The 25,193-nt window shown below is 45.5% G+C and overlaps 1 protein-coding gene across 1 annotated transcript; it reads left to right on the top strand.

Moving 5' to 3' along the window:
* Positions 1-11,205: 11,205 nt before the first annotated feature.
* Pla2g10 (phospholipase A2 group X) lies at positions 11,206-23,996 on the top strand. Its single transcript, XM_027424749.2, has 4 exons — positions 11,206-11,748; positions 14,274-14,424; positions 15,846-15,952; positions 23,500-23,996. The coding sequence occupies exons 1-4, from the start codon at positions 11,691-11,693 to the stop codon at positions 23,640-23,642; spliced, it is 459 nt and encodes a 152-aa protein (XP_027280550.1). The 5' UTR covers positions 11,206-11,690; the 3' UTR covers positions 23,643-23,996.
* The last annotated feature ends 1,197 nt before the right edge of the window (positions 23,997-25,193 follow it).

Genomic DNA, 25,193 nt, shown 5'->3' on the forward strand with positions numbered 1-25,193 from the left:
GCTACTGCCCCAGCACCATTCCTGTCTGCTCCCAACATGATGATCATGGACTCACCCTCTAACCCTTTAAAACTGTAAACAAGCCCTTGATTAAGTGCTTTCTTTTGTAAGAATTGCCTTGGTTATGATGTCTCTTTATAAGCAATAGAACAGTAACTAAGACAGAAATACTGACTGAAAAGGGCCTGAGGGAGCCAGCAGGGTATTAAAAATTTTAGACCTGGGTGGTGGTTATGTTCACATAAACACACACTGAGCACCTGGGCCTTCCAGGCAAAGGAGTGTCTGATGAAAAGATGGCCCATTAAGTGGACCATTCCTGGTGGTGAGCAGTGGATGAGCAGCCAGCAGTGACCACAAGAGACAAATGAAGATGTCCTGCAATGACCTCTCTTTACTGTGCCAGCCACTCCTCAGAAGCACCATGTCCCAGCAAACTGAGAGGTGCTGGGGGAAGCTGGGGACAGTTTTCTCCATGAATGAAGAGGTACATCCAGCTCTGCTTGTTCACCTTGTTCACCAATACATCTGCACCAGCAACCTCTCCTGTCAGGAGGTGGAGGTGGCCAGCTCAGCAGCAGACCTGGGATAGACCCTGTCTATCCCCAGAATGGGCTCCAGTGCAGCAGTAACAGACTACAGGAACAGCCTCTGGGAACTGGATCCCCATCTACTGGGTGCCCTGAGCCAAGACAGAGAGGCTGTGATCATGGCCAGCTGTAGAATGGAACCAAAGGCACAGGAGACTAGATCATCCAAAAAGTGTTTATGTGAAGGGGAAGATGGGTACAGGAGGGAATGATAGATGTGGTTAAAAAAAAAGAGTAAAGAAAAAGAAAGGCACAGTGTGTGTGTGTGTGTCGGTGTGTCTGTGTGTCTGTCGTCTGTCTGTTCTGTGTGTGTCTAGTGTATGTGTGTGTCTGTGTCTCTGTGTCTCTGTGTGTCTGTGTGTATATATCTGTATGTCTGAGTGTGTGTGTGTGTCTGTCTCTGTGTGTCTGTGTGTTTGTGTATGTGTCTCTGTGTCTGTGCCTCTGTGTGTGTGTGTGTCTATGTGTATGTCTCTGTATGTGTGTGTGTGTCTGTGTCTCTGTGTGTCTGTGTCTCTGTGTGTCTCTGTCTGTGTGTATATATCTGTATGTCTATGTGTGTGTGTGTCTGTGTCTCTGTGTGTCTGTGTCTGTGTGTCTGTGTGTTTGTGTATGTGTCTCTGTGTCTGTGCCTCTGTGTGTGTGTGTGTCTATGTGTATGTCTCTGTATGTGTGTCTCTGTGTGTGTGTCTGTGTGTATATATCTGTATGTCTGTGTGTGTGTGTGTGTGTGTGTGTGTCTGTATCTGTGTGTCTGTGTGTCTGTGTATTTTTGTCTGTGTCTCTGTGTGTCTGTGTATGTGTGTCTGTGTGTCTGTGTATGTCTGTCTGTCTGTCTGTCTATGTGTATATCTGTGTGTGTCTGTGTCTCTGTGTGTGTCTGTCTATGTGTATGTCTGTGCGTGTGTGTGTGTGTGTGTGTGTGTGTGTGTGTGTGTGTCTGTATCTGTGTGTCTGTGTGTTTTTGTCTGTGTCTCTGTGTGTCTGTTTATGTGTGTCTGTCTGTGTGTCTGTGTATGTCTGTCTATGTGTATATCTGTGTGTATGTGTTTGTGTCTCTCTGTGTCTGTGTGTCTATTGTATGTCTGTGTGTGTCTGTGTCTCTGTGTGTGTCTGTGTGTATGTATATGTGTGTCTGTGTGTCTATGTGTATATCTGTGTGTATGTCTGTGTGTGTCTGTGTGTCTATGTGTATGTCTGTGTGTGTCTGTGTCTCTGTGTGTGTCTGTGTATGTGTGTCTGTGTGTCTGTGTATGTCTGTGTGTGTCTGTGTCTGTATGTGTGTGTGTGTCTGTGTCTCTGTGTGTGTCTGTATGTATATGTGTGTCTGTGTGTCTATGTGTATGTCTGTGTGTGTCTGTGTGTCTATTGTATGTCTGTGTGTATCTGTGTCTCTGTGTGTGTCTGTGTGTATGTGTATGTGTATGTGTGTCTGTGTGTCTATGTGTATATTTGTGTGTCTGTGTCTGTGTCTCTGTGTGTCTGTCAATGTGTATGTCTGTGTGTGTGTATGTGTGTGTCTGTGTCTCGGTGTGTGTCTGTGTGTATGTATATGTGTGTCTGTGTGTCTATGTGTATATTTGTGTGTGTGTGTCTGTGTCTCTGTGTGTCTGTCAATGTGTATGTCTGTGTGTGTGTATGTGTGTGTCTGTGTCTCGGTGTGTGTCTGTGTGTATGTATATGTGTGTCTGTGTGTCTATGTATATGTCTGTGTGTGTCTGTGTGTGCCTGTGTCTCTGTGTGTGTCTATGTGTATCTGTGTGTGTGTGTCTGTCTGTCTGCCTATGTGTATCTGTGTGTGTCTGTGTCTCTGTGTGTGTCTATGTGTATCTGTGTGTGTGTGTGTCTGTGTGTCTGTGTGTGTCTGTGTATGTATATGTGTGTCTGTGTGTGTCTGCAGGGAGGACACGGAGTGGGGTGGGTAAACAAGTGAGAACTGGTCTGAAAAGAAGGAGGAAGGCATGGAGGACTACAGACAGCCAGTGAGATAGGAAAGGAGAAAGGTTAAACAAAGACAGAAAAAGAAAGGTGTAGGTGCAGAGAACCAGATAAAGAGGAGATGGGGAACAAGATCAGGATAGAAGCAGACTGAATATGGGAGGCAGAGAAGGAACTAGAGGACTCAGGAGAAACATGGAAAGATAAGACAGAATAGAGGAAAGGTAGAGAGAGATGGCGAGAATCCATTCAGAGTGACAGGAGGAAAAGAAAAAAGTGATGGAGAAAGAGAACAGTTTTATGACTAGAAAAGCCCCATTTTATGCTAGGCGTCCATCTTTGTACCCACCAGCCCTTTATCTCTGACTCCAGTCTCTGAAAGGTAAGTTCCCAGTAATCCTGACTCAATGACCCTCACCAAAAATGTACATGTATCCACTTGTTACATGACTGCTTTTTTTTTGCTTCTGTAACTTGCTTATGAAGATACCCAAAGATTGTTTTGAGTTGCCTTAACCACCTAACTTAGCAGAACAGAACAGTTTTACTTATGTGCATAGATATTGAAAGTCTTTGTGTGGTTTTACCCTTTAGGAATCCTTTCCCATACCCCTTGTTCATGGCAATCTCAAATTTGGCTCACAGACTGTCCTGTTAACAGCTAATCAATAAATCTTTTTAAATTTTATTTATCTTCTGTGTCCTTTATATCATGTATCTTGATCCCATTCATTTCCCCATCCCTTTGCATCTACCCTCTGCCCCTGCACACACCCCAAATAAAACAAAATTTAAGAGAAAAAATATGATAAAATAAAACTTAAAAATAGCTGGGTGGTGGTAGTACATGCCTTTAATCCCAGCACTCGGAGGCAGAGCCAGGCAGATCTCTGAGAGCTCAGGGAAAGCCTGGTCTACAGAGTTCCAAGATAGCCAGGACTGTTACACAGAGAAACCCTGTCTCAAAAAAGAAAAAGAAAAACAATTACAATAAAATAGTTCCATAAGTCTTTTAATTATAATTGGATTGAGTCTATGGTCTTTTCCCAGGGATCACAAATTCCATAACAAAGGAAGAAAAGGGGAGTGGAGAGAGAAAGAGAGAAAAGGAGTGGTGGCCTCTCTACAAGGAGGCAAAGAGGGAGCAACCTGGGGGGAGGGGGGTCGCAAAGGCACCAGTCCTCAGGCAGAGCCATTGGTGGGCCCAGCTTCTGGGTCTGTCGCCCAAGGCAACAGCTTCTAGGAGAGAGGCCGTGCACCTGTGGAGGAAGGCTGCCTTGGCTGTTACATCCCCACTGCACTTTTACCCACACCAGTTGAGCAGTGCTCTACTTTGAAACCAGGCACCAGGCACTGTCCTGTCCCAGGGCCCCCAAGCCAGCAACTGCCGGAGCTGACAGTCTAATCCAAGGTGATGAGGAGCCAAAGGCCCTATCAACCAGAGTCACAGTGAATACCTGTTAATGGTTTGAGTATAAAATTTTCCCCACAGGTATTTTGGAAGATTCTAGAAAATTTAGGTGTTAGGACATAGTCAAGGATGTCCCAGACAGTGTGGTTTTGAATATATACCTCATCCCTGGATTGCTGCTTCTCACACTCTGTAGCCTGCTACTATGACATGAACAGCTGTTTCCATTTCCACACCTTCCCAACCTCATGTCTCTGTGCCAGGCACAGCCCACAGTCAACAGAGCTCAAATCCTGGGAAACTATGAGCCAAAATAACCTTTTTCTCTTTAGTTTGCTAGGTATCTTCTCACAGGTCTAATAATGACAGCACCACAGAACCAGGACAGCTGCAGCTCTAACTCAAAGGAACGGAGAGTCTACTCTCAGCCACACAGTGTCCCTGCACCAAAAATTCTTGTTTTGTCATTGGTTTTGTTCAGCCCACGAGCAAAATTCTTTAACAAAGTTATAGCTTAACTCAGTAATTCATTTGACACTTGTCACATGGAAGGGAATGAATTACCCAGTCTCCCAGGTTGTAGTTGGAATATGAACCAGAATCCATCTTAAGAAAAGACTTCACCCTGAGCCTTCTCTCTGAAGATTTCAAGAAGGTCATAGTAACTAAACTCTATACATTGTTCTTCCAATAGTATTAGTTCTTCTGTGCATCAGTCAGGATGAGTTTTGGTGCAGTGACAAGCAAGTCCAGTCTCTCTCTCTCTCTCTCTCTCTCTCTCTCTCTCTCTCTCTCTCTCTCTCTCTCTCTCTCTGCCTCCCAAGTGCTAGGATTAAATGAGTGCACCACCACCACCTGGCTGCAGGCTCAATTCTCAAAGCTTTCCTACAATGAACATTCATTTCTTAGGCTGGAGAGATGGCTCAACAGGTAAGAGAGGTTGCTGATCTTGTGGAGCACCAGAGTTTGGTCCCAGAAGCTGGGTGGGGAGGTTCACAATCACCTGGAACTCCTACGCCAGGGAATCCAACAATCTCTTCCAGCCCCCGTAGGCCTCTGCACTCACATACACATGCCCTACATAGACACACACACACATACACACACATATAAACCCTACATAGACACACATACAAACATATAAATCCTACACACACAAACATAATTAAAATTTTAATTTTAAAAAGATTTCTTTCCACCAGGCAGTTGTGATGCACACCTTTAATCCCAGCACTTATGAGGCAAGCAGATCCCCATAAATTCAAGGCCAGCCTGGTCTACAGAATGAGTTCCAGGACAGCCAGGGCTACACAGAGAAACCCTGTGTTGAAAACCAAATAAGCAAACAAAAAGACTTCTTTCCAATATCTCATTCTACAACAGGCTAACAGCTTAGCCTTCTGTGGCAAAAGGAATGATATACCCAGTCACTTGCTGACCCTAAATGTTCTGCTGAAAAGTGACCTAGGCCCCTTTCACCACATTTCATTGGTCAAACGACCCAATTCCCAGCCTGTTTGGTGAAACTATCAATATTGTCAATGATAAGACATGCAGGCCACCCAAACATCAAGAAAAAAAATGTTTTTACTCATGTATCCCAGGTTAGCTTCTTAACTCAATATTATGTAAGCCAAGACCTGAACTTTTATTCTTCCAGCCTCAACCTGTAGCATGCTGGAATCACAGGCATCTGAGGTCATGTCCATCTGGGTTTTTGTGTTTTCCATCAATAGTTCCTTCGCTGTCAATATCCAGCTGTTCTACCACTGCAATCTCTCTCTCTCTCTCTCTCTCTCTCTCTCTCTCTCTATATATATATATATATTATATATATATATATATATATATACTGTCTCCCCTCTTTCTCCCTGTCTGTCCCCTGTCTGTCTCTCTCTTCCTTATCTCTCTCATACAAACACACACCTTTTTTTCTTTGTCCAATGCTAGAGCTCTCTATCATTGAGCTACATGTCCAGCTTTACAATCTTTATAATCAGAAATTAACGATTCTTCCATTTGCCCCATTCAAATCAAATACTTCCTGGTAGGAATCTTTATGCCCAGTTTGCCCACCAGGGGGAGGCCTGTACCACCACGCTAGGAATTCCCACTAGCTCCAGGTTCTTTGCCTAGCTGTCTCTGTCCTTGCATGTCTTTGATTCCTGGTCTCACTACATTCCAGTCTATCTGGAAGGTTCCTCCCAGACACCTGGCTTGGAGAATTTTCTTTGAGCCCCGAGGGCTGAGAAATGGGATGATTTCTGTCCCTGAGCTTGTGTCCTCTTCTATCTCAGCCACTGTCAGCCCTGGCTCTGACTATGAGGGTTTAACTAGATTCCTCAGCATTCCATTCTGCCCTGTTCCCCGCCAGGCAACCATCAACCAAAGAGAGGCCTGGAGTAAATGTTCCTTCCATTTGTCCTCTAAATGGGTGCTTATGATAAGGTTTCCAGATGAGTCTGTGGAAGATGTGTGTTTAGTCTCAGCTGTGGTCACCCATAACCAGAATTTGTTCTTGTGTTCCTGCTTCCCTTTATAGTCCATCCTCCACTCCCCAAACACACTTTACAAACTGTCTGCATGTTCCAGCACCCTGGGCCCAGGCTCTGCTTTGGGGAAATTATAGGGCACCCAGTCTGAGATCCAGAGGTTCATATCCTGGATACCTAACCTTTGCTATCCTGTCATTGCCCTGCTCACATCTTCTTATTTATGTCTTCATGCCTGTCCCCCAAGTCTGTTGAGATCACCTGGGGACAAAACTGTACCATGCTGCGGACTCCGTGAATGAATAATGCAGGAACTGAATGATGTTTCTTTTCTTTCCTTAGTAATAGGTGTTGAACCTACAGCCTCGAACACACTAGGAACAGTCACAGAGCTGCATCTCCAGCTCCCTCTCTCTTTTTCCTTAACCCCCTGACCCCTGGGGTGGGGAAAAGATGTCAGATGCTCAGGCTGGCTTTGAGCTCACTCTGGAGCCTGGCTGTCCTTGAACTTGTCATCCTCCTGCCTCAGTCTCCCAAGCAGCTGGGCCTACGGTCCTATGTCACCTGGCTTGATTCTTCTTCTAACATTTATTTAGCTGAGGAATTGGGGACATGGTACATTGTCTGTGCAGGGAGGTGATTCCTGGAATCAAATTCTGGTCCTAAGGCTTGGCAGCACGTACCCTTACCCACTGAGGCATCTTGCTGGCTCTCGGCTTTCTGAGACAAGCTTTTACTCAGCAGCCCAGGCTGTCTTAGAACTCATTTATAGTCTAGTCTGGCCTCAAACTCACAACAATCCTGCTACCTCAGCCTTCTGAGAGCTCAATGTCTTTTCCATAACGCAAAAGTAAGAAGATGTGAGAAAGAACTCCTGTGGGAGGGGCTCCAAGAGAGCAGCGTCCTGTATGACAGTGCTTGGGGAACTTCACTTTAGCTGGGCAGAAGCCCTGTCCCTGCTCTGAACTTCTAGTATCTTCCATGCAGGACTTCAATTTCAAAACAATGCCCTCCTGGAGCAGGTGGCTCTGAGTGTTGGGGTCACGAGAGAGCCCTTGTCCTTTCCTAGTGGTGCTGTACACTGAGGTTGTTATTTACATTTTCAATAATCCAAAGATTTAGAGCACCCAAAATCCCATCTGTACTATGAGAGAAAGCTTTTACTGAGTGGTGACCAAGGGCCAAGTAGACCAGTGATGACCACACAAGAAGTATGAGATCAGACTGTGGCCTGAGGCTCACACTCCATTGGGAGACCATTACCAACTGGGTGGATAAGGGATGAAGCCTGGCCCCTGTGAATTCTTATAGCAGGAGCAAAGAGAGGTTGGGTACTATGTATAATGAGTTCTTGTCGTGGTTCACCTACTTTTAAATTAAATTAATACTTAATATTTTAAAATGTATTATAGTTTGTGTGTATAAGCTGTATAAACAAGATGTATCTAGGGTCAGAGGACTCTGTAAAGTCAGTTCTCTCCTTCTATCTTTACCTGGGTTCTGGGCCTCAAGCTTAGGTCTCCAGACCTGTATGGTGCCCTCGGAGCCAGCCCACTAATCCTTTGGCTTCTAAGTTCACAAATCCTCAGTGTCTTTCTGTGACAGTGAAGTGGTTGGGGGCCTAGGCTAAAACCTGTGTTGTGCTGAGTGGTGGTGGCGCATGCCTTTAATCCCAGCACTTTGGAGGCAGAGACAGGTGGATCTCTGTGAGTTCAAGGCCAGCCTGGTCTACAGAGTGACTTCCAGGACATCCAGGGCTACACAGAGAAAAGCTGTCTCAAAAAAAAAAAAACAAAAACAAGCAAACAACAACTGTTATGCTCAGGACTTGGGACACCAGAACATGACCACCACAGAATCAAATACTGATGCGAACACACAGGGGAGTTCGGGCCATCCAGGGTAGCTGCCCAAACTGGCAGGGGAGTGAGCTTAAAAACCAGCAAGCTAGGACATGCAAGCCTTGGCGTTTTATGATTGGTTGTGGTGTGTGTGTGGGGGATGCTTCCTGGGTCGATTGGCCCTGGGGTTAAGTAAGCATTTGGAAATTTCCGTTAGAGCATCTGATGACCTATTTGGACAGCCGGTGACCATGATAATATGTATTTCTTCAGTGTCAGGCTGATTCAGCAGGATGTGGGGACCCTGGAGCAACTTTTAACTATTTGTGATTTTTCCCAGAACTGGGTTAAGGGTCCAGTCAGCAGCATCTCAAGATGGTGTCCAGCCTAAAATGGCACTAGTCTTGCCTGCTGGTGTCTGGCCTCTCACAACAATAAAAATAAAACGTGTGTTGTGAGCCTTCAAAGCCAGACAGTTTCACTTTGACATTTACTTTTTACTTAAAAACAATTTGGGGGGCACAGATCTTTAACCCCAGCATTCAGGAGGCTAAGGCAGGCAGATCTCTGTGAGTTCAAGGCCAACCTGGTCCACAGAGTGAGTGCCAGGATAAGCTCCAAAGCTACACAGAGAAACCCTGTCTAGGAAAAAAAAATGGGGGAGGAGCAAGGTAAGAGAGAGAAGAGGGGAGATGGGGAGGGAGGAGGAGAACATGAGGGATCAGGATGGGAGAGTTGGGGGAAGGACAGAGAAGGAGAGAAAGGAAAGAGATATCTTGATAGAGGGAGCCATTAGGTGCTTAATGGGAAATCTGGCACTAGGGAAATGTCCAGGGATCCACAAGGATGACCCCAACTAAGAATCTAAGCAATAGTGGAGAGGCTGCCTTAAATGTCCTTCCCCTATAATGAGAATGATGACTACCTTAAATGCCATCATAGAGCCTTCATCCAGTCGCTGATGGAAGCAGAAGCAGAGATTCACAGCTAAGCACTGAGTCAAATTCCTGGAATTCAGTTGTAGAGAGGGAGGAGTTATGAGCAAAGGGGTCAAGACCATGTTGGGAAACCCACAGAAACAGCTGACCTGAGCAAGTGGGAGCTCAGGGACTCCAGACTGACAGCTGGGGAATCTGCATAAGACTGAACTAGGCCCCCTGAATGTGGGTGTCAGTTGGAGGGCTTGGGCAGCCTATGGAGCCTCTGATAATGAAACCAGTATTTATCCCTAGTGTATGAACTGGCTTTTGGAGCCTGTTCCCTATGGAGGGTTACTCTCTCAGCCTGGATACACGAGGGAGGGCCTAGGTCCTGCCCCAATGATGTGAGAGACTGATGGTCCCCCATGGGAGGCCTCACTCTCTCTGAGGAGTGGATGGGGGGTGGGATGGAAAGATGGTAGGAGGAGTGGGAGTACAGAAGGGAGAGGGAACTGGGATTGGTATTAAAATAAGATTGTTTTTCATTTAAACAAAGAAAAAGAAATGGCTGCATAAACAGAACTGTATTGGCAGTAGAAACAGACATGCTAATGGGGAAGTGGGGGTTTTCACTGAGTCCTACCACCAAGACAAAGAACAGAGGTGACTAACAGCCTAATGAGCTTCTCCCAGGAATGAATGCCCTTATTGATTATTCAACACAAAGTTGTCGGCTCTGAAACCATATCAAAAAAAAAAAAAAAAAAACACACTCAGCAAGTTGCACTTCTAAATTTGTGAAGACATATACATACACACACACACACACACACACACACACACACACACACACATATATATGTAACAGTAAAAAACAAAAAGAGGCTGTCAATTTGAGATGGGGATAGAGGATATGGGAGGTATTCAAGGGAAGTGTTTGGGAGGGGTGGGAGGAAGGAAACAGAAGTGGGAAAGTCAGGTAATCACAGTCTTAAGAAGGGGATTAGAAAATCACTTGTGCCGCCTACATTGTGCCATGCATTATTCACATATTTTTCTCTATAGTTTATAAAAACAATAAATATATAGGGCTTATTCATCTGAATTCTTATGTCTTCACCCATCCGTGATTAGAAAGACATAGATGATAAAAGACATAGATGATACTTTACCCACAATGCCACTGTTTGGGCTTCCAAGTATGACTCCTTCCTATTTATCTCCACCATTAAAGAAATTTCCTAGGGCTGGAGGGATAGCTCAGCTGTTAAAAGCTAGGCTCACATCCAAAAAAGAAACTTCCTCAATGTTCAAAAAAAATTTTTTTTCTGGAGACAATTCTTATCTTTACAAGAATTTGTTCATAAGGTACAGGGTGTTTCTCAAGGTTTCACTCAGATCAGGTGTGAAACCCAAGCAACAAAAATTGGTGGCCGGAGGCCATAAGTGGTGGCACATATTTTTAATCCCAGCACTTGGGAGGCAGAGGCAGAGGCAGAGGCAGAGGCAGGCGGATCTCTGTGTAGACCAGGCGTGGTCTACAGAGCGAATTCCAGGACAGGCTCCAAAGTTACAGAAACCCTGTCTCAAAAAACAAAACAAAAAAAACCCACAAACAAAACCCATTTTCCTAGAATACCTGGTCTACAAAGTGAATTCCAGGAAGGTTAAAAAAAGATGCCTAATTGAGTAGTACTAGCATTAGGGGCTTAAAAAGCAATGTATCTAGTTATCATTTCTTTTCAGTATAGAGCATCTGTTGAGTCCACCTTCTTGCTTATACCCTTTCCCCAGAAGGAGACCATCCAACAAACAAGAAGCCTGAGGCAGACCCTCATGGAATAGATAGTCCAGTGTGATGATTCTCGTGTGGCCTTCTGCCCCCCCATTCCTGTCTTTTTTCTCTTTCATTCCTCCTCACCCCCCACCTCCTCTCCACGATTGCATTGTGTAGTCCAGGTTGGTTCAGAATTCCCCACATCCTTTTGTCCTAGCTTTCCAGTTCACCACCGACCAGTGCTCCAGTCCTATCTTTTACCAGAAATGGCTGCATGACTTTGGGCAACCTTTGACTACCTCAGTTTCTCACTTCGTGGTGGAATCGGTGAGTAGACTTGTAGAGTGTTAATTGCAACTGCCCCACAGGAGCACAATTGCTTGCATTGTAAAACGCTAAAGTAAATTAGCATTGCCTGTGATCTTCAACATCAACACAGCATCTTTTACTCCACGGAGGTATCCCCGGGCCTGACCCCCCTTTGGCCTTAGAATTTGTCTGGATCCCTTTTGGGGACCAATCTGCAGAAGCCTGGGACAGACACTCCCCATGGCTCCAGGTGATGGACCACTCCTGTTTGACTCCGCCCCACGGAAAGAAGGTGAGGTAGGGGGCGGGGTTGGAGGTAAGGGTCCGCAGGATTGGTGAGTATATTAGCCCTTCTGGTCAGTCCCTCACCTGCCACCCTCCTCTGTGTAGGCTACCTCTGTGCAGGCCAATAATGCTGCTGCTGTTGCTGCTGCTGCTGCTGCTAGGACCTGGACCCGGACTCAGCGAAGGTGAGTGACCAGCGAGGGTGAGTGATGACTAGCTTCCTCCAGTCTGGGTCAGATTCCACACATCCTCGTTTTTGCTCACCGCCACCAACTCCACGATCCTTACAGTACCAGAAGCTTTAAAATCCTCAGTCCTGTCTTCAGATGCCCCACATACCTTCCTTCCCAGACACTCAGGAGCCCTGTCTGATACCTTCCAGGGCCTTCCACTCAGGCATTCCATTCAGGAACTCAGGGGGTGGGGGATATCAGGGTCCTCTCCAGCAGCCTGGGGCTCCCCACCTCTGAGCTTGAGCCCTCTGAACTGCCAATCACTTCTGTTGACTGTAGGGTCTGAGGTAAGTACTTTCAGGCAGGACTCTGTGAATGGAAGGATTAGGGACAAGAATTAGGCTCCCTTGGGTGGGGTTTCTCTTGGTGACCCCCTAATCCTGGGTGGGGTACAGTAAGACATACCTGCACAGAGCTAGGCCTGGCCTTACCTGAGTACTCAGGTGCAGGTGTGAAGTTTCTGCTCCTGAACAAAATCACCCAGATCAACATCGAAGATGTTCCAGCTGCTCCAAGCAGCACCACTGGGTAACACCGATCAGGACGACTCACACTGGGTGTATACCAGCCTTGAGTCCTTGGGCTTGTACAATGCCCCGTGGATCCTGGCACTGCCAGTGGAAGCTGCCCACAGGTAGACAGAGCAAACAGACCCCAGCCTGACCTGCCCCACCTATGTTGGCACAAAGGGAGTGTTTTCTTTGGTTCCAAACACAGTGCTGCTGTCTGTTCCTGGCCTGGGCCCTTTATGGGCTGTTCCAGCCTCTGTGATAGCAGAGAGTAGTTGGGGTGGAGTGGGGGAAGCTGTGCAGATGGTTTCAGGGTACCACGTTGGGAGTGGTTAGGCTGGGAGTGTCTCACCTGGGCTTGGTGGCTCCTGAGGTCAGCAGACCTTTCCTAGAAGCCTTTCTGTATGCCAGGACATTGAGAGCTAGGTGAGTCAGAGATCTGTTCTGGAAGAGCACCCAAGCTAGAAGGATACCCCCCATTAACAGGCAGCACTTGTAGAATAAGGCCACCTTCCCACTGGTAGAGTAAGGGCCACTTGTAGAATAAGACTGTGGTGAGCTGGCTGAAAAGGCAGGAGTGTAGTGTAATTTGCCTGACTGGAGGGGCAGCTGGGCTCTGGAGAGGTAGGAAGGCTTGGAGGTCAAGCTTTGGATCTCCACAGGGACTTGGGGTACAGTGGAGCTGAGAGCCTTACCCCAAATCCATCGGAACCATGGAAGCTTAAGGCAAGTGTGTCAGCTGTTGGAAGAGGGAAGGCTTATCATCCAGAAAAGAAAGTGTAGCCTAGGCTGGCCTCAAGGTTATAGCTAGTCTAGGATAATGTTTACCTCTGACCTTCCTGCCTCCACCTTGAAGTGCTGGGGATACAGGCATAGGCTACTATGTCTTCTTTATATGATGCTAGAAATGGAGCCCAGTGTATGCCAGGCAAGCACTCCACCATCTGAGTTAGAGTCCCAGTTTCCCTAAACTCAGTTTTCTTCTTATATGAGCCACCTTGAGAACCCCCCTCCCAGCCTCTAGTGTGGTACTTGAGAGAAAACATGATTGGATTTAAGTTTAGTAGGAGCCCTTAAATAAGTCATTATGATGGAAACCAGTTCTAAGTGACAGATGAGAGTCATGGCAGCCCAGGGCCAGGCTGCACCTCCACTTACATCCTAGAGTGGGGGTGGGGGGTGGCGTTGGCTGCAGTCACTCAGCAAACAGACTTGGAAGTTTGGTCCTGCTCTCTTGCCAGTGTCCCCCAGGCCTGCCATCTTGCAGTCCCCCTTCCTTGCTGTCACTACTCACAGGTGGAAAACCACCAGTGGTGAGCCTTAGCTCCAGTGCTGTGGGGCTGTGGGAGCATGGAGGCCACCTTTCCCAGATGGTGTGCTTTTTTATCTTTTAAATGCAGGGTTTACTGTTACACCTGATGAGTGCTACAGGTGGTACAGGTGCACCAAGACCCTGAGAAATGGCTGGACTCAGGCTAAGGAAGGAAGCTAATCTTGAGGTGAAAATAAAAGTTGATACATACAAAGTCTTAGGGGAGAGTAGAGAGGATCAGAGACTAGGAACCCCCAGAGAAGCCCTCCTTTATGCAAGGATGCTATTCAGCTTCTCTCTTATGACAAACAAGCACCTAGCACGATAAATATTTAACGCCCAGCTTATAGTCCGACTGTGTAACTGAAGTTGACAGGAGCAGAGCCATAAGACTCAGGGCATTCTAGAGAAAGAAGACCAGCCTGTGCAAAATCCAGCGGTGTGCTCTCTCCTACACTATGCTCTACAACTCACTTTTCTACTCACACCGCTGAAATGAAAGCACAGACGGATCTGTAATTCATCCAAGGGCACACACCTAGACAGTGGGATCAAACCAGACACATCAAAACATCTAGGTCCTTCTCAGGCTAGTGTCCTTTACTAGGGATAGGGAGGTGCTGACCTTGAACCTATGACCTTTGTTTATCCCTCAGCAACCAGGAGGTTACATGTGTTCAAGCGTGGGCTCCTGGAACTGGCAGGGACCGTGGATTGTGTTGGTCCTCGATCGCCGATGGCCTACATGAACTATGGCTGTCATTGTGGCCTGGGTGGCCGTGGAAAGCCACGTGATGCCATTGACTGGTGAGTATACATGGCACCCAGGGTACAAGATCTCCCAACTCCTAGGACAACCAAGGCCTATGAGGAAAAAACCCAAACTCAAGTCAGGTTTGACCAGGAAGATCCCAGAACCTAGTATTAACCTACATATCGAGGGGTTCCTAGTTTCTGGGCTCAGTGGGGAGACATCCTGCTACCAGCTAACCTTTACCTTGGTTGTGGGCTGATGACATCACCTCGAAATAACATAAAGCTATCTAGACTATCGTACAGTCCGTGGATCTCTGAGAATCCTTAACAGTCCCATTTCACAGATAAGGAAATCAAGCCCCCAGAACCATCAAATTGTTTACTGGGCCGGCACAGAGCACAGTGAATAAATACCCTGTGAAAAGCCTGTTCTGTGTGCGCTGAGAACAAAGTTCTTTCTGGGACATCCTATTCACCATCATGACTCTGCTCAGGAAGCAGCAGAAGCATGGTACTCATTCCCACTTGGCAATGAAGACCCTGGGGCTCCCAGAGACTCAGACACTAGCTCAATGTCACAAAGCTAATGAAGCACACAGTGTAGGATGTGGCTGCCTCCTCCCCACCTGGAGACAGAAACACCTTGGCTTGTCTCTAAATCTTGGGTGCGTTTGATGACAGCTATGCATTCCTCCACACCATCTTCAGAGGTGTCTCTGCAAGTTCCCCTCCCGGGAAGCCTCCCCTGAAGCTTACCTGGGGCTGCCACTTTCTCTGGACTCTCAGAGTCCCTCTGGTTACCCCACATCCCTTAGCACAGTCATGTGTAGCTGATCTGCCTCCCCAAGGACAGGTTTGGAGTTGACTGGTGAATCCTTAGCCAAGTGTTGACAGGTACAGGGCAGGTTTGGGGGGCTTTCAGGGAACTGTCCAACAATATATGTTTACTGATGGTCTATTACATGGCAGGGTAGCTGGCCCTGGAGTACACTGTGAGGAACAGTAAACGATGGGGTTCCACAGAGTTCCAGTCTTAGAGGACAAATGGTATGAGGTTTATAGTGAGAACGCATAACCTGCTTAGAGGAAGGAGAAATGGGTTTTTTGATAAGAGATATTCCTAACCTGAGGGGAAAGAAGGAGGAATGACCACTTCTGGGTGGAGTCTGATGCCTGGGGCCAGACTAATGGCCAAGAAGGCCACTGGGTTGTCCAGGCAGAAGGTACATCCTGGACTCAGGAAGGACGGGAAGCTCAGGGTTACAAAGAGCCAGGCAGGGGTAGGCCCAGGTAAGGTCAAGGAGTAAGGCTGGTAGAATCCTTCCCCAGGATTGGTATTATGAGGGACAGCATATCCATCAGAGGACAGTAGCTCCTTGAGGACCTTTGTTGGCTCAGCCCTGATGAGATGGGGAGGCCAACAGAGTTCCCTCTTTCATGCAGCTATTGATCAGCCAACTCTGCCTTCCCAGGTGCTGCCACCATCACGACTGCTGCTATGCTAAAGCTCAGGACGCTGGCTGCAGCCCCAAGATAGACCGCTACCCATGGAGATGTATCAACAACCACATCCAATGTGGTGAGTGCCCACACCATGTACTCTGACTTCCCCAAGTGTCCCCTGGGCATCCCGCAAGATCCAAGTGGCTTCTGTGCCCTCGTGGTAAGGTGCCACTGCTTCCATCTCTCCATAGACCACCTGACAGTATTACCTAAGGAGTGACCTTTCATACCTGACAGTATTACCTAAGGAGTGACCTTTCACACCTGACAGTGTTACCTAAGGAGTGACCTTTTTACACATGACAGTGTTACCTAAGGAGTGACCTTTCACACCAAGCCCTTGAAATACACATACACATATTTCTCCAGTGTCTGGACAAAGAGAGAGAGAGAGAGAGAGAGAGAGAGAGAGAGAGAGAGAGAGAGAGAGAGAGAGAGAAATGACAGTAGGTGTAAATAACCTAAAAGTCCATCAGGAGGGGACTGGGTAGACATGTTCATGATGTATTCAAACTGTAGAATATTCTCCAACCTGAAGAAAGAACCATACATTTGAGAGCCTGTCTGAAACAACAACAACAGCAACAAAAGTCAAACAAACAAACAACAAGCAAACAAAAAGAAAGTTCAAGAAAAAAACGTGAATTATAGAGCTGGTGAGACTATGCAATTATCCTTTTCTTCTGAGGTGTTGAGGACATGGCTTCCCTGGCTAGGGCTCTGCTACTGACACAGCTCCCCTGCCCCTGCTGAGGCTCGCCCTTTCCTGCCTCAGCCTACCAACTGTTAGGGTTACAAGCACGCTCCACCTAAGGAGAAGTGAGATGTTTGCCTTTTAAGGCACTGGGTAATCTTGAGTGTAGCTCAGGGTGGAGTACTTGTCCAGCTATGGGAGTCCTGGGTGCCAGCTCAGTGGTGCCCTTCCATTTAGTTTTCATTCAAATGAGTGAGTAATCTACAGACTATGGGTAGGGATAGAGTTGGGGCAGTGAGATTCAGTTGTCTGAGTAGCTGCAAACCAAGTAGGCACAGGCTTCTCTCCATTCTTTCTTTTTCTATTTTTGACAGTACTAAGGACTAGGCTTGGGCCTCAAACATGCTAAACAAGTGTTCTCCATTGAGCCACACAGCCCTAATTCTCTTCTTTTTTCTTTTCCCTCCTTCCTTTCTCCCTTCCTTCCTTCCTTCCTTCCTTCCTTCCTTCCTTCCTTCCTTTCTTTCTTTCTTTCTTTCTTTCTTTCTTTCTTTCTTCCTTTCTTTCTTTTCAAGACAGGGTTTCTCTGTGTAACCCTGGCTGTCCTGCAACTCACTATGTAGATCAGGTTGGTCTCAAACTCACAGAGATCTGCCTGCCTCTGCCTCCCAAGTGCTGGGATTAAAGGTGTATTCCACCACTGCCTGGCTACATTTGCTTTCTTCCTAATAAATCATCAACATTATGTTTTCATGTGCTTCCTGGCTGTTTTTATATCATTTGGAGACATGCTCATTTGAGGATTTCACACAGGTCTCAGACAGTCCATATGTCCAGAAGTAACAGGCTTGGCCCACCCACCTCAAGGTGGATCATAGGAAGATTTCAGATGGTTGATAAAAGCCAGCATTCCTCGGGAACTTGTGACACAGGTTTTCTGTCCACCAAAATTAGTCATTTCGTTTGCCTCTGAAAAAAAATACATATGGCTCTCCACTGACATAAACTTATGGTAGCCATCAGTACATCACACATGATAACAGTCCATGGTTACAAGTACCCATTAAACATCTCAAAGCCCCACCTAGCATCCTGGCCCTTCTAACCTCTTTTTCTATCCTAAAGGTCCAGGCCTGCTCCAGCTTACAGGCTCCCCTCCTAGCAGCTACTCATCCTCCTTATATCCTTCCATTCTCTTTCCTTTTCTTTCTTTTTTTTTTGTTAAAAATTTGTTTATTATGTATATGGTGTTCTGCCTGCATGTATGCCTGCAGGACAGAAGAGGACACCAGATCTCATTAGAGATGGTTGTGAGCCACCATGTGGTTTCTGGGAATTGAACCCAGACCTCTGGAAAAGCAGCCAGTGCTCTGAGCCATCTCTCTACCTTCTCTCCTTTTCTATCTCTCTATTCTCTACTGTTCTCTCTTTTGCTATCTCTATTTTTCTCCCCCACTCTCTCACCTTCATTGCAGATAGCAACAAAAACTTTCCCCCAAATGGAGTGCCCATTTCTGCGCAGTTTCCTTATTGAGCCCCTTGTGTGCAACTTTCAATAGGATTGTCTTTTTGCTTTTTTTTTATGTTTTAAATTCTCAACCCTTCTTGCCACTATAGCTTCTGTTCTGTGGACTGTCCCCTTTTTGTGACAACATCCTTAATACAAACACTTTTCATTTATCTGACATCTTGGTCAGCCATTCTCTTATTGCCCATGGATTTGATGCTCTAAGAATCCACTGAGAAACACAACACAGCAAAGGTTTGCCTGTCTGTTTTCTTCTAATAGTTTGAGATTGATGGCAGTGATCCACTTTGAGTTAACTTTCATACAAACAGTAGGGTAGGTCTGACTTCATTCTTTGCCATACTGTGATACAACTATCTTAGCACTGTTTCCTGAAGAGTCATTCTTCCTTTCTTGGATAACATCAGCACCTTTGTTGAAAATCACTTGACCCTGGATGCGTGATGGTTGCATCACACTGAGCTGTTGACAACCTATCTGAGCTGCAGTTTCCTTACCTGAAAAGTTCAGTGTTGCAAGGGTGAAAAGGAGTTCAGAGTGTGTGTGTGTGTGTGTGTGTGTGTGTGTGTGTGTGTGTGTGTGTGTGTGTGTGTGTGTTTTCCCTCTTCCTGTCCCTCCTTTTGACTCCCCACTAAAACCCCAGCTTCTAGAGACCGCTCTGGGGGCAGAAAGAAACATCGTGGAATGGTGGGTTTAATACTCACTGCTCTTGGCCCTGTCTCCCTAGAAGGAAGGCAGAGATGGTAGTGTGCAGTTGGGGTGGGCCAGAGGGCTCAGTGTGGTAAAGGTGCTTGCTGCCAAGCCTGATGACCTGAGTTTGATCCATGGGTTCCACATTAGTAACAGAATGAAAAACCAAAGTGTGCTATAGTAAATCCATCCCCACCAAGGAAATTGATCACTTCAAAACCAAAATAAATAGATGTAAAATAAAATTTTAAAGATTTATAAATTTACATATATGAGTGCTCTGTTTGCGAGTATGCCTACATGACAGAAGAGGGCATCAGATTCCACTACAGATGGTCATGAGCCACCATGTAGTTTCTGGGAATTGAACTCAGGACCTATAGAAAAGCAACCAATACTCTTAACCCTTGAGCCATCTCTCCAGCCCTAAAACAATTGTTTTAAAGAGTAAAGTTGAATCATTGTGGAAATGTTACATCACTTTTTACATGCTTCATACATACAAGGCAAGCACTGCACTCCAACTGAACTATCCCATTCATTTTGTGTCGAAGAAACTGAAGAGGGGTAAGAAGTGACTTGTCCCTGAACTACTAGCACGGGCAAAGAGATGAAGTAAGATTTTGTGGGGAAATAGATCTTATAGCTTTCCTACCCTCCCCTTCAATTTGCATGTTCACCTTAGTTACACCCCTGTGGGAATAGTGTCCATGGAATGTTACCGCTATGTTTGCTGTTGGAGTCTGTGTTTGTTTTCAAAGCTCTTTTCCCTGAGCCACACAGAAAGACCCAAAGTGTCTGTTATGCATTTTCAACAAAAATATTCTGTTATTCTGTTTAGAGATATTCTGAACATAGTTGTTTATTTAATTACAAGTTTGGCCTATTTTCCATTTATGGGCCTGACAAAGATATTTAAAATTTTTCAGCCTATAATAATATTTACCAACAGGCTTTAATTAATTTTATTTTTATTTTATTTTTTATATTTTTTGGTTTTTCAAAACAAGGTTTCTCTGTGTAGTCTTGTCTGTCCTGGAATTCAATCTGTAGACCAGGCTGGTCTTGAACTCATAGAGACCCCCATGCCTTTACCTCCCCAGTGCTGGGATTAAAAGTGTGCACCACCATTGCCTGGCTCAAGCTTTAAGTCTCAACCATGGGAGCTAGTTTTCCTTTTCCTTTATATACTATTTATTTTTTGAGACAATCGTCTCATACCTCAGTGCAAGCTGACTGGCCTTGAGCTTTCCCAAGTTCTGAGTCTCTGCATTGCTGGGATTACAAGCGGTCACCAATGACCTTGTTCTTGAATTTGTATTCTTTCAATAGTGAGATTCCCCTGGAGCTCAGGCCACAGAGCAATGAGCCTGTCTTACTGCTGAAGATCTTTCTTGCCAAGGGAGAAGACTTTTCCTAGGTTGGAATCCTGGGTGACTCCTACCCAGCTCTGTGACCTTGGCTAAGTAATTCCTTTGAGTTTCACTTTTCTAGTCAGTAAAATGGGAATAATAAAACATAGTTGTGGGCTGGCAAGATGCCTTAGTGGTTAAATGCGCTAGCCTCCAAGCCTGACAACTTGGGTTTAATCCCCAGGACCCACATGGTGAAAGAAAGAAATGATTTCTGTAAATTGTCCCCTGACCTCCATAATTCCTCTGTGATACACACACACAAACACAAAAAAATAAATTGAAAATATAATAAAGCAATTTTTAAAATGAGAGACTAAAAAAAACAGTTATTGGGCTTATATGAGCACTGGAAATAATGTAGGGATCTAGTTTATTCTCTCAACATTGTCTGTCCCTCCCTTTCTCTGTCCTGTGTGTATGAATGCACATGTCATAGTGTGTGTAGTCAGAGGACAACTTGCAGGAGTTAGTTCTCTTCCACCATGTGGGTCATGGGGATCAAGCTCAGGTTGCCAGGCTTGGCAGCAAGCACCACTGCCCATAGAACTTTCTTACTAGCCACCAAATGCTTTAAAAAAAGAGATTTTTTAAAGAGATTATTTTTATATGTATATGTATTTTGACTGCTTGCATTGCACACCACCATGTCACAGCATGATGATAATGGATTAAGCCTCTGAAAATGTAAGCCACTTCAATGAAATGTTTTTCTTTTATAAGAGTCGCTGCCCATGATCTTGGTATCTCTTCACAGCAACAGGAACTTTAAGACCTATGGTTTCTCTTCTGAAAGCAAAGTCTTTCAAATTAGTTAAAATTCACATTTGTTAAAACATTTGGTCCTCTGATAGGTGGGATCCAGCCAATTCCTGAGGTTACTTTACCATACCTTTCTTCTGGTTCCCATGCAAAATATTTTCTCTCTCTCTTTAAAAACACAGCACAAAACAAACTTTCCTTTTTATGTCTGTTTGTGACTCAAAGAGGCATCTGATCCCCTGGAACTGGAGCTGCTTCACAGGCAGCCGTAAGCCTCCTAATGTGGGGCTGGGGCATCAGATTCGGGTCCCCCTGTAGATGCAGTGCAGATTCTTAAACAACAAGGCATCTCTGCAGCTCCAGAACCTGATACCTCTTTAATGGTGCTAATCTCTTTCAAATCATAACAACCTGGCTGCAAAGACCATGGTGGTCATAAACATTTGCACACTGTGTAATGGAGTGTCTACAACTGTTAGGTCAATGGCACCCTGGGGTTGTCATGCCTGAGGACCAACCTGGAGGGAACCAGATTACTTGTTGTAAGGGATCACATATGATAAAAATAAGTTTTTTGAGGCCAGACGTTGGTGGCACACATTCCCAGCACTCGGGAGGCAGAGGCAGAGGATCTCTGTGAGTTCCAAACCAGCCTGGTCTACAAGAGCTAGTTCCAGGACAGCCTCCAAAGCCACAGAGAGACTCTGTCTTGAAAAACCAAAAAAAAGTATAAATAAATAAAAAAATTAATTTTTTTGAGACGGGTCTCACTGTATAGTCCTACCTGGCCTGGAACTTGTTATGTAGGCCAGGTAGATTAGGCTGGCTTTAAACTCACAGTGATCCACCTGCCTCTGCCTCCCAAGTACTGGAATCAAAGGCATATACTACCATACGAAACTAAAAGACTTATTATGAGTGGACATGCCTGGGGAGGTCAGAAAAGGGTTTTCAGTACCCTAGGGATAGAGTTCCAACATCTTCTTGGAGGCAATTCCTCATGCCACTCAGGTTGGTCTCACTATGTAGCTAAGGATGACCTTCAATTCCCGATCCTCTGGTCTTTGCTCCACCTTCCACATGCTGGTGTGCTCTACCATGTCTTGTTATGTACATAATTAAATGCACATGAAGTGAGGCATGGAGGAACATACCTGTAATCCCAGGACTTGGGAAGCTGAGGCAAACTGATTGCTTTGAATTTGAGGTCAGCTTCGGCTACATAGTGAGCTTGAAGTCAATCAAGGCTACACAGTTCCTTCCTTCACTCTTTTTGTGGTCCTGGGAATCAAACCCAGGGTCTCTTGCATGGTAAGCAGATGTTTGGTCACTGAGTTACAGTCCTAGTCTTCAGGAGGACTGGAGAAAGGAGACAGAGAGCAGGGTTGGGAGCCAATAGAGCTTGAGCACATATTCAGTGCCAAATCATTTAATGGGCGCTTCATTTTAATTTTATTATTTTCATGTGTATGTTTGCATGTGTGAATGTATGCTACAAGGGTTCATGTGCCCCAGGTGGCAAGATACTCTGCAGATGGAGTCACAGAAAGTTGCAAGCCACCTGACATGGGTGCTGGTAATTTCCTTGGGTTCTTTAAAAGAACATCAAGTGCTCTAAATTGCTGAGCCATCTCTCCAGTCCTAACTTTTGTTTATATATTAATTTTGGTTCTCAAGACAGCCTTTTTCTGTGTAGCTCTGGTTGTCCTGGAACTTGCTCTATAGACTGGGCTGTCCTCAAACTCAGAGATCTGCCTACTTTTGCCTCCTTTGCTCTGGGATTAAAGTCAAGTGCCACCACCACCCAGCTAATTTTTTTAAATTCTTGAGTCCTGACCTCATGTAGCCCCAGCTGGCTTCGAATTTGCAAGGTAGTCAAGGATCACCTTGATTTTCAGATCCTGCCTCCACCTCCCAAGTACTTGGATTACATTAGTGTGCCACCATGTCAGTTTTGGTGCTGGAGATAGAACCTACAGTGTTGCATGCTAAGCAGTCATGCTGCCAGCTCAGGACATCTCCAGCCTTGGGATGGCACTGTGTAACAGCCTACCTCACACTGGATGTGTAAGAGACATACAAAGTGGAGAATGATTTCATTCTATTTACTTACTTTTGACTTTTTTGGTAGTGGCAGGAACAGAATCTAGCTAGGGCTTCATTCAAGCTAGCAGTGCTCCTGACATAAAGGTTAGACAAGGTCACAGGCTAAGGCAAGAACTGCAAACCTAGGTCTGAGAGTTGCCAGGCACCCAGTCTTATCTGAATGGATTCCTATGTGAAAGAGGGTAGTATTGACACATAAGAGAAGCCAGGAGCTCATCCATTTGACAGGACAAGTTACTTTCTTGTATAAGCTGGCTGTCATTGCTGCCTCTTGGAGAGGTCTTGTCCATGGAGGGTTATTGGAAAGCTATCAAGTGTCACATAAGTACAAATTATAACCTGTTCTGCTTCCAGATTTACTGACTTCCCTGGCATTTATTCTCAGTGTCTGTAAGTCTCTGCTCTAACTTCAGTTTCCCTACTTTTTCCAGGACCTGCCGAGAACAAATGCCAAGAATTACTGTGCAAGTGTGATAAGGAGCTTGCATACTGCCTCAAGGGGACAGAGTACCACCTGAAATACCTCTTCTACCCCTCCATTTTATGTAAAACAATGTCACCCACGTGCGCCTGATAGGCTGGTCTTGAAATGTCCATTTGCCCATGGAAATGAAGTTTGTTTTCAGTAAGGAACAACAGTGTTCAATTTCTGCAGGAGGTAGTATAAGCCAAGCCATAAAGCCTTGTGTTTGCTTTCTCCCTCCTCTCAGGAACTCAGGCCTGTGAGCCTGTGGAGTTGCTAGTTTGATGAAAGCTGAGAGTCCTGGGCCTATTTTCTACAACTATCACTGTGTTGGGCTGGTATTAGCTCTGAAACTCAACCTTTATCAAAATGTGCTATGTTCTAACCTGCTGCTGATGGCTGGTGGTCAACTGGGGATGAGCTCCTGCTTGTAGGCTTGACTGTGGTAATACGATTACTGCATGATACACCTAAGAACTGTTACTGTAATAAAAATATCCCCTACCTTTCTCAGTCTTTAACAAGTAAAATTTATTGCCTGAAAGCTGGGTGTGGTGACACACACCTGCAGTATTCTGCCAGGAGACTGAGGCTGAAAGGTCGCCTGAGCCCAGGAGTTTGACACCTGCTTGGGTAGGACAGAAGACCTTGCTTCTAAAAGAAAAAGAAAACTATATTCCTGGGCTGGTGGTACAACTACTTGTTAAAGCATTTGTGTAGCATGCTTGAGGTTCGGAGTTTGATTTCCAACATCTCAAGAAAAAATTAAAAGAAAAGAAAATGTAGAGCAATAAATAGAGCACTAAAAAGTGAAAACACAGGCCAGAAGAATGGCTCAGTGGTTAACAGTGCCTTCTGCTCTTCTAGAGGACCTGAGTTCGGTTCTCAAAATGCATATTGTTTAGTGCAACTGTTTTGACTCTGGCTCCAGAGAATCTGACACATTTGGCTTCTTCAGGTACCTGCCCTCACAAGCACATTCACACACACACACACACACACACACACACACACACACACACACACACACACACACACACACAGAGCTTTGGAATGTGCTAGGCAGTGGTGGCAGATACCTTTAATCCCAGCACTTGGGAAGCAAAGGCAGGCTGATCTCTGTGAGTTCTCAGCCAGCGTGGTCTACACAGCTACACAGAGAAACCCTGTCTTGAAAAAAACCAAAAAATAAAAGCTTTGGAATACAAGAAGGAAGCTTTTGCTCTCTGCCTACCTGCTTACCACCGACACCCCCCCCCCTTTACTCTAAATGGCAAATCCATTCCTTCACTGGTGTTAGAGCCTACTTCTTTGGGATTCCAGTGTATATTGAAGACCAGCTGAGACATCCAACCTTGTACTGAGAAAATACTAGATTCTTGGACCTTCCATACATAGGTAGGCAGTCACTGTCTGATTAGTCGGACCACAGCCTGTAAGACATTCTAATAAATCCCTCTTCTATATATAGAGTTCTGTTCTTTTTAAAGAACCCTGACTAATACAGACTTAAGGCAAAGCAGGCTCCAAGAGAGGAGGTACAAAGGGTAGTCCATGTGGAGGTGCAGTACACTACTAAGGAGTTTAATGAGTTTGTACAAGTCTGGGAAAACATGTGGGAATGGATTTTAAAGGTGAGGGATAATGGTGGAAGGAACACAA

Source organism: Cricetulus griseus, chromosome 7 (genome assembly GCF_003668045.3).
Source record: "Cricetulus griseus strain 17A/GY chromosome 7, alternate assembly CriGri-PICRH-1.0, whole genome shotgun sequence".
NCBI lineage: Eukaryota > Metazoa > Chordata > Mammalia > Rodentia > Cricetidae > Cricetulus > Cricetulus griseus.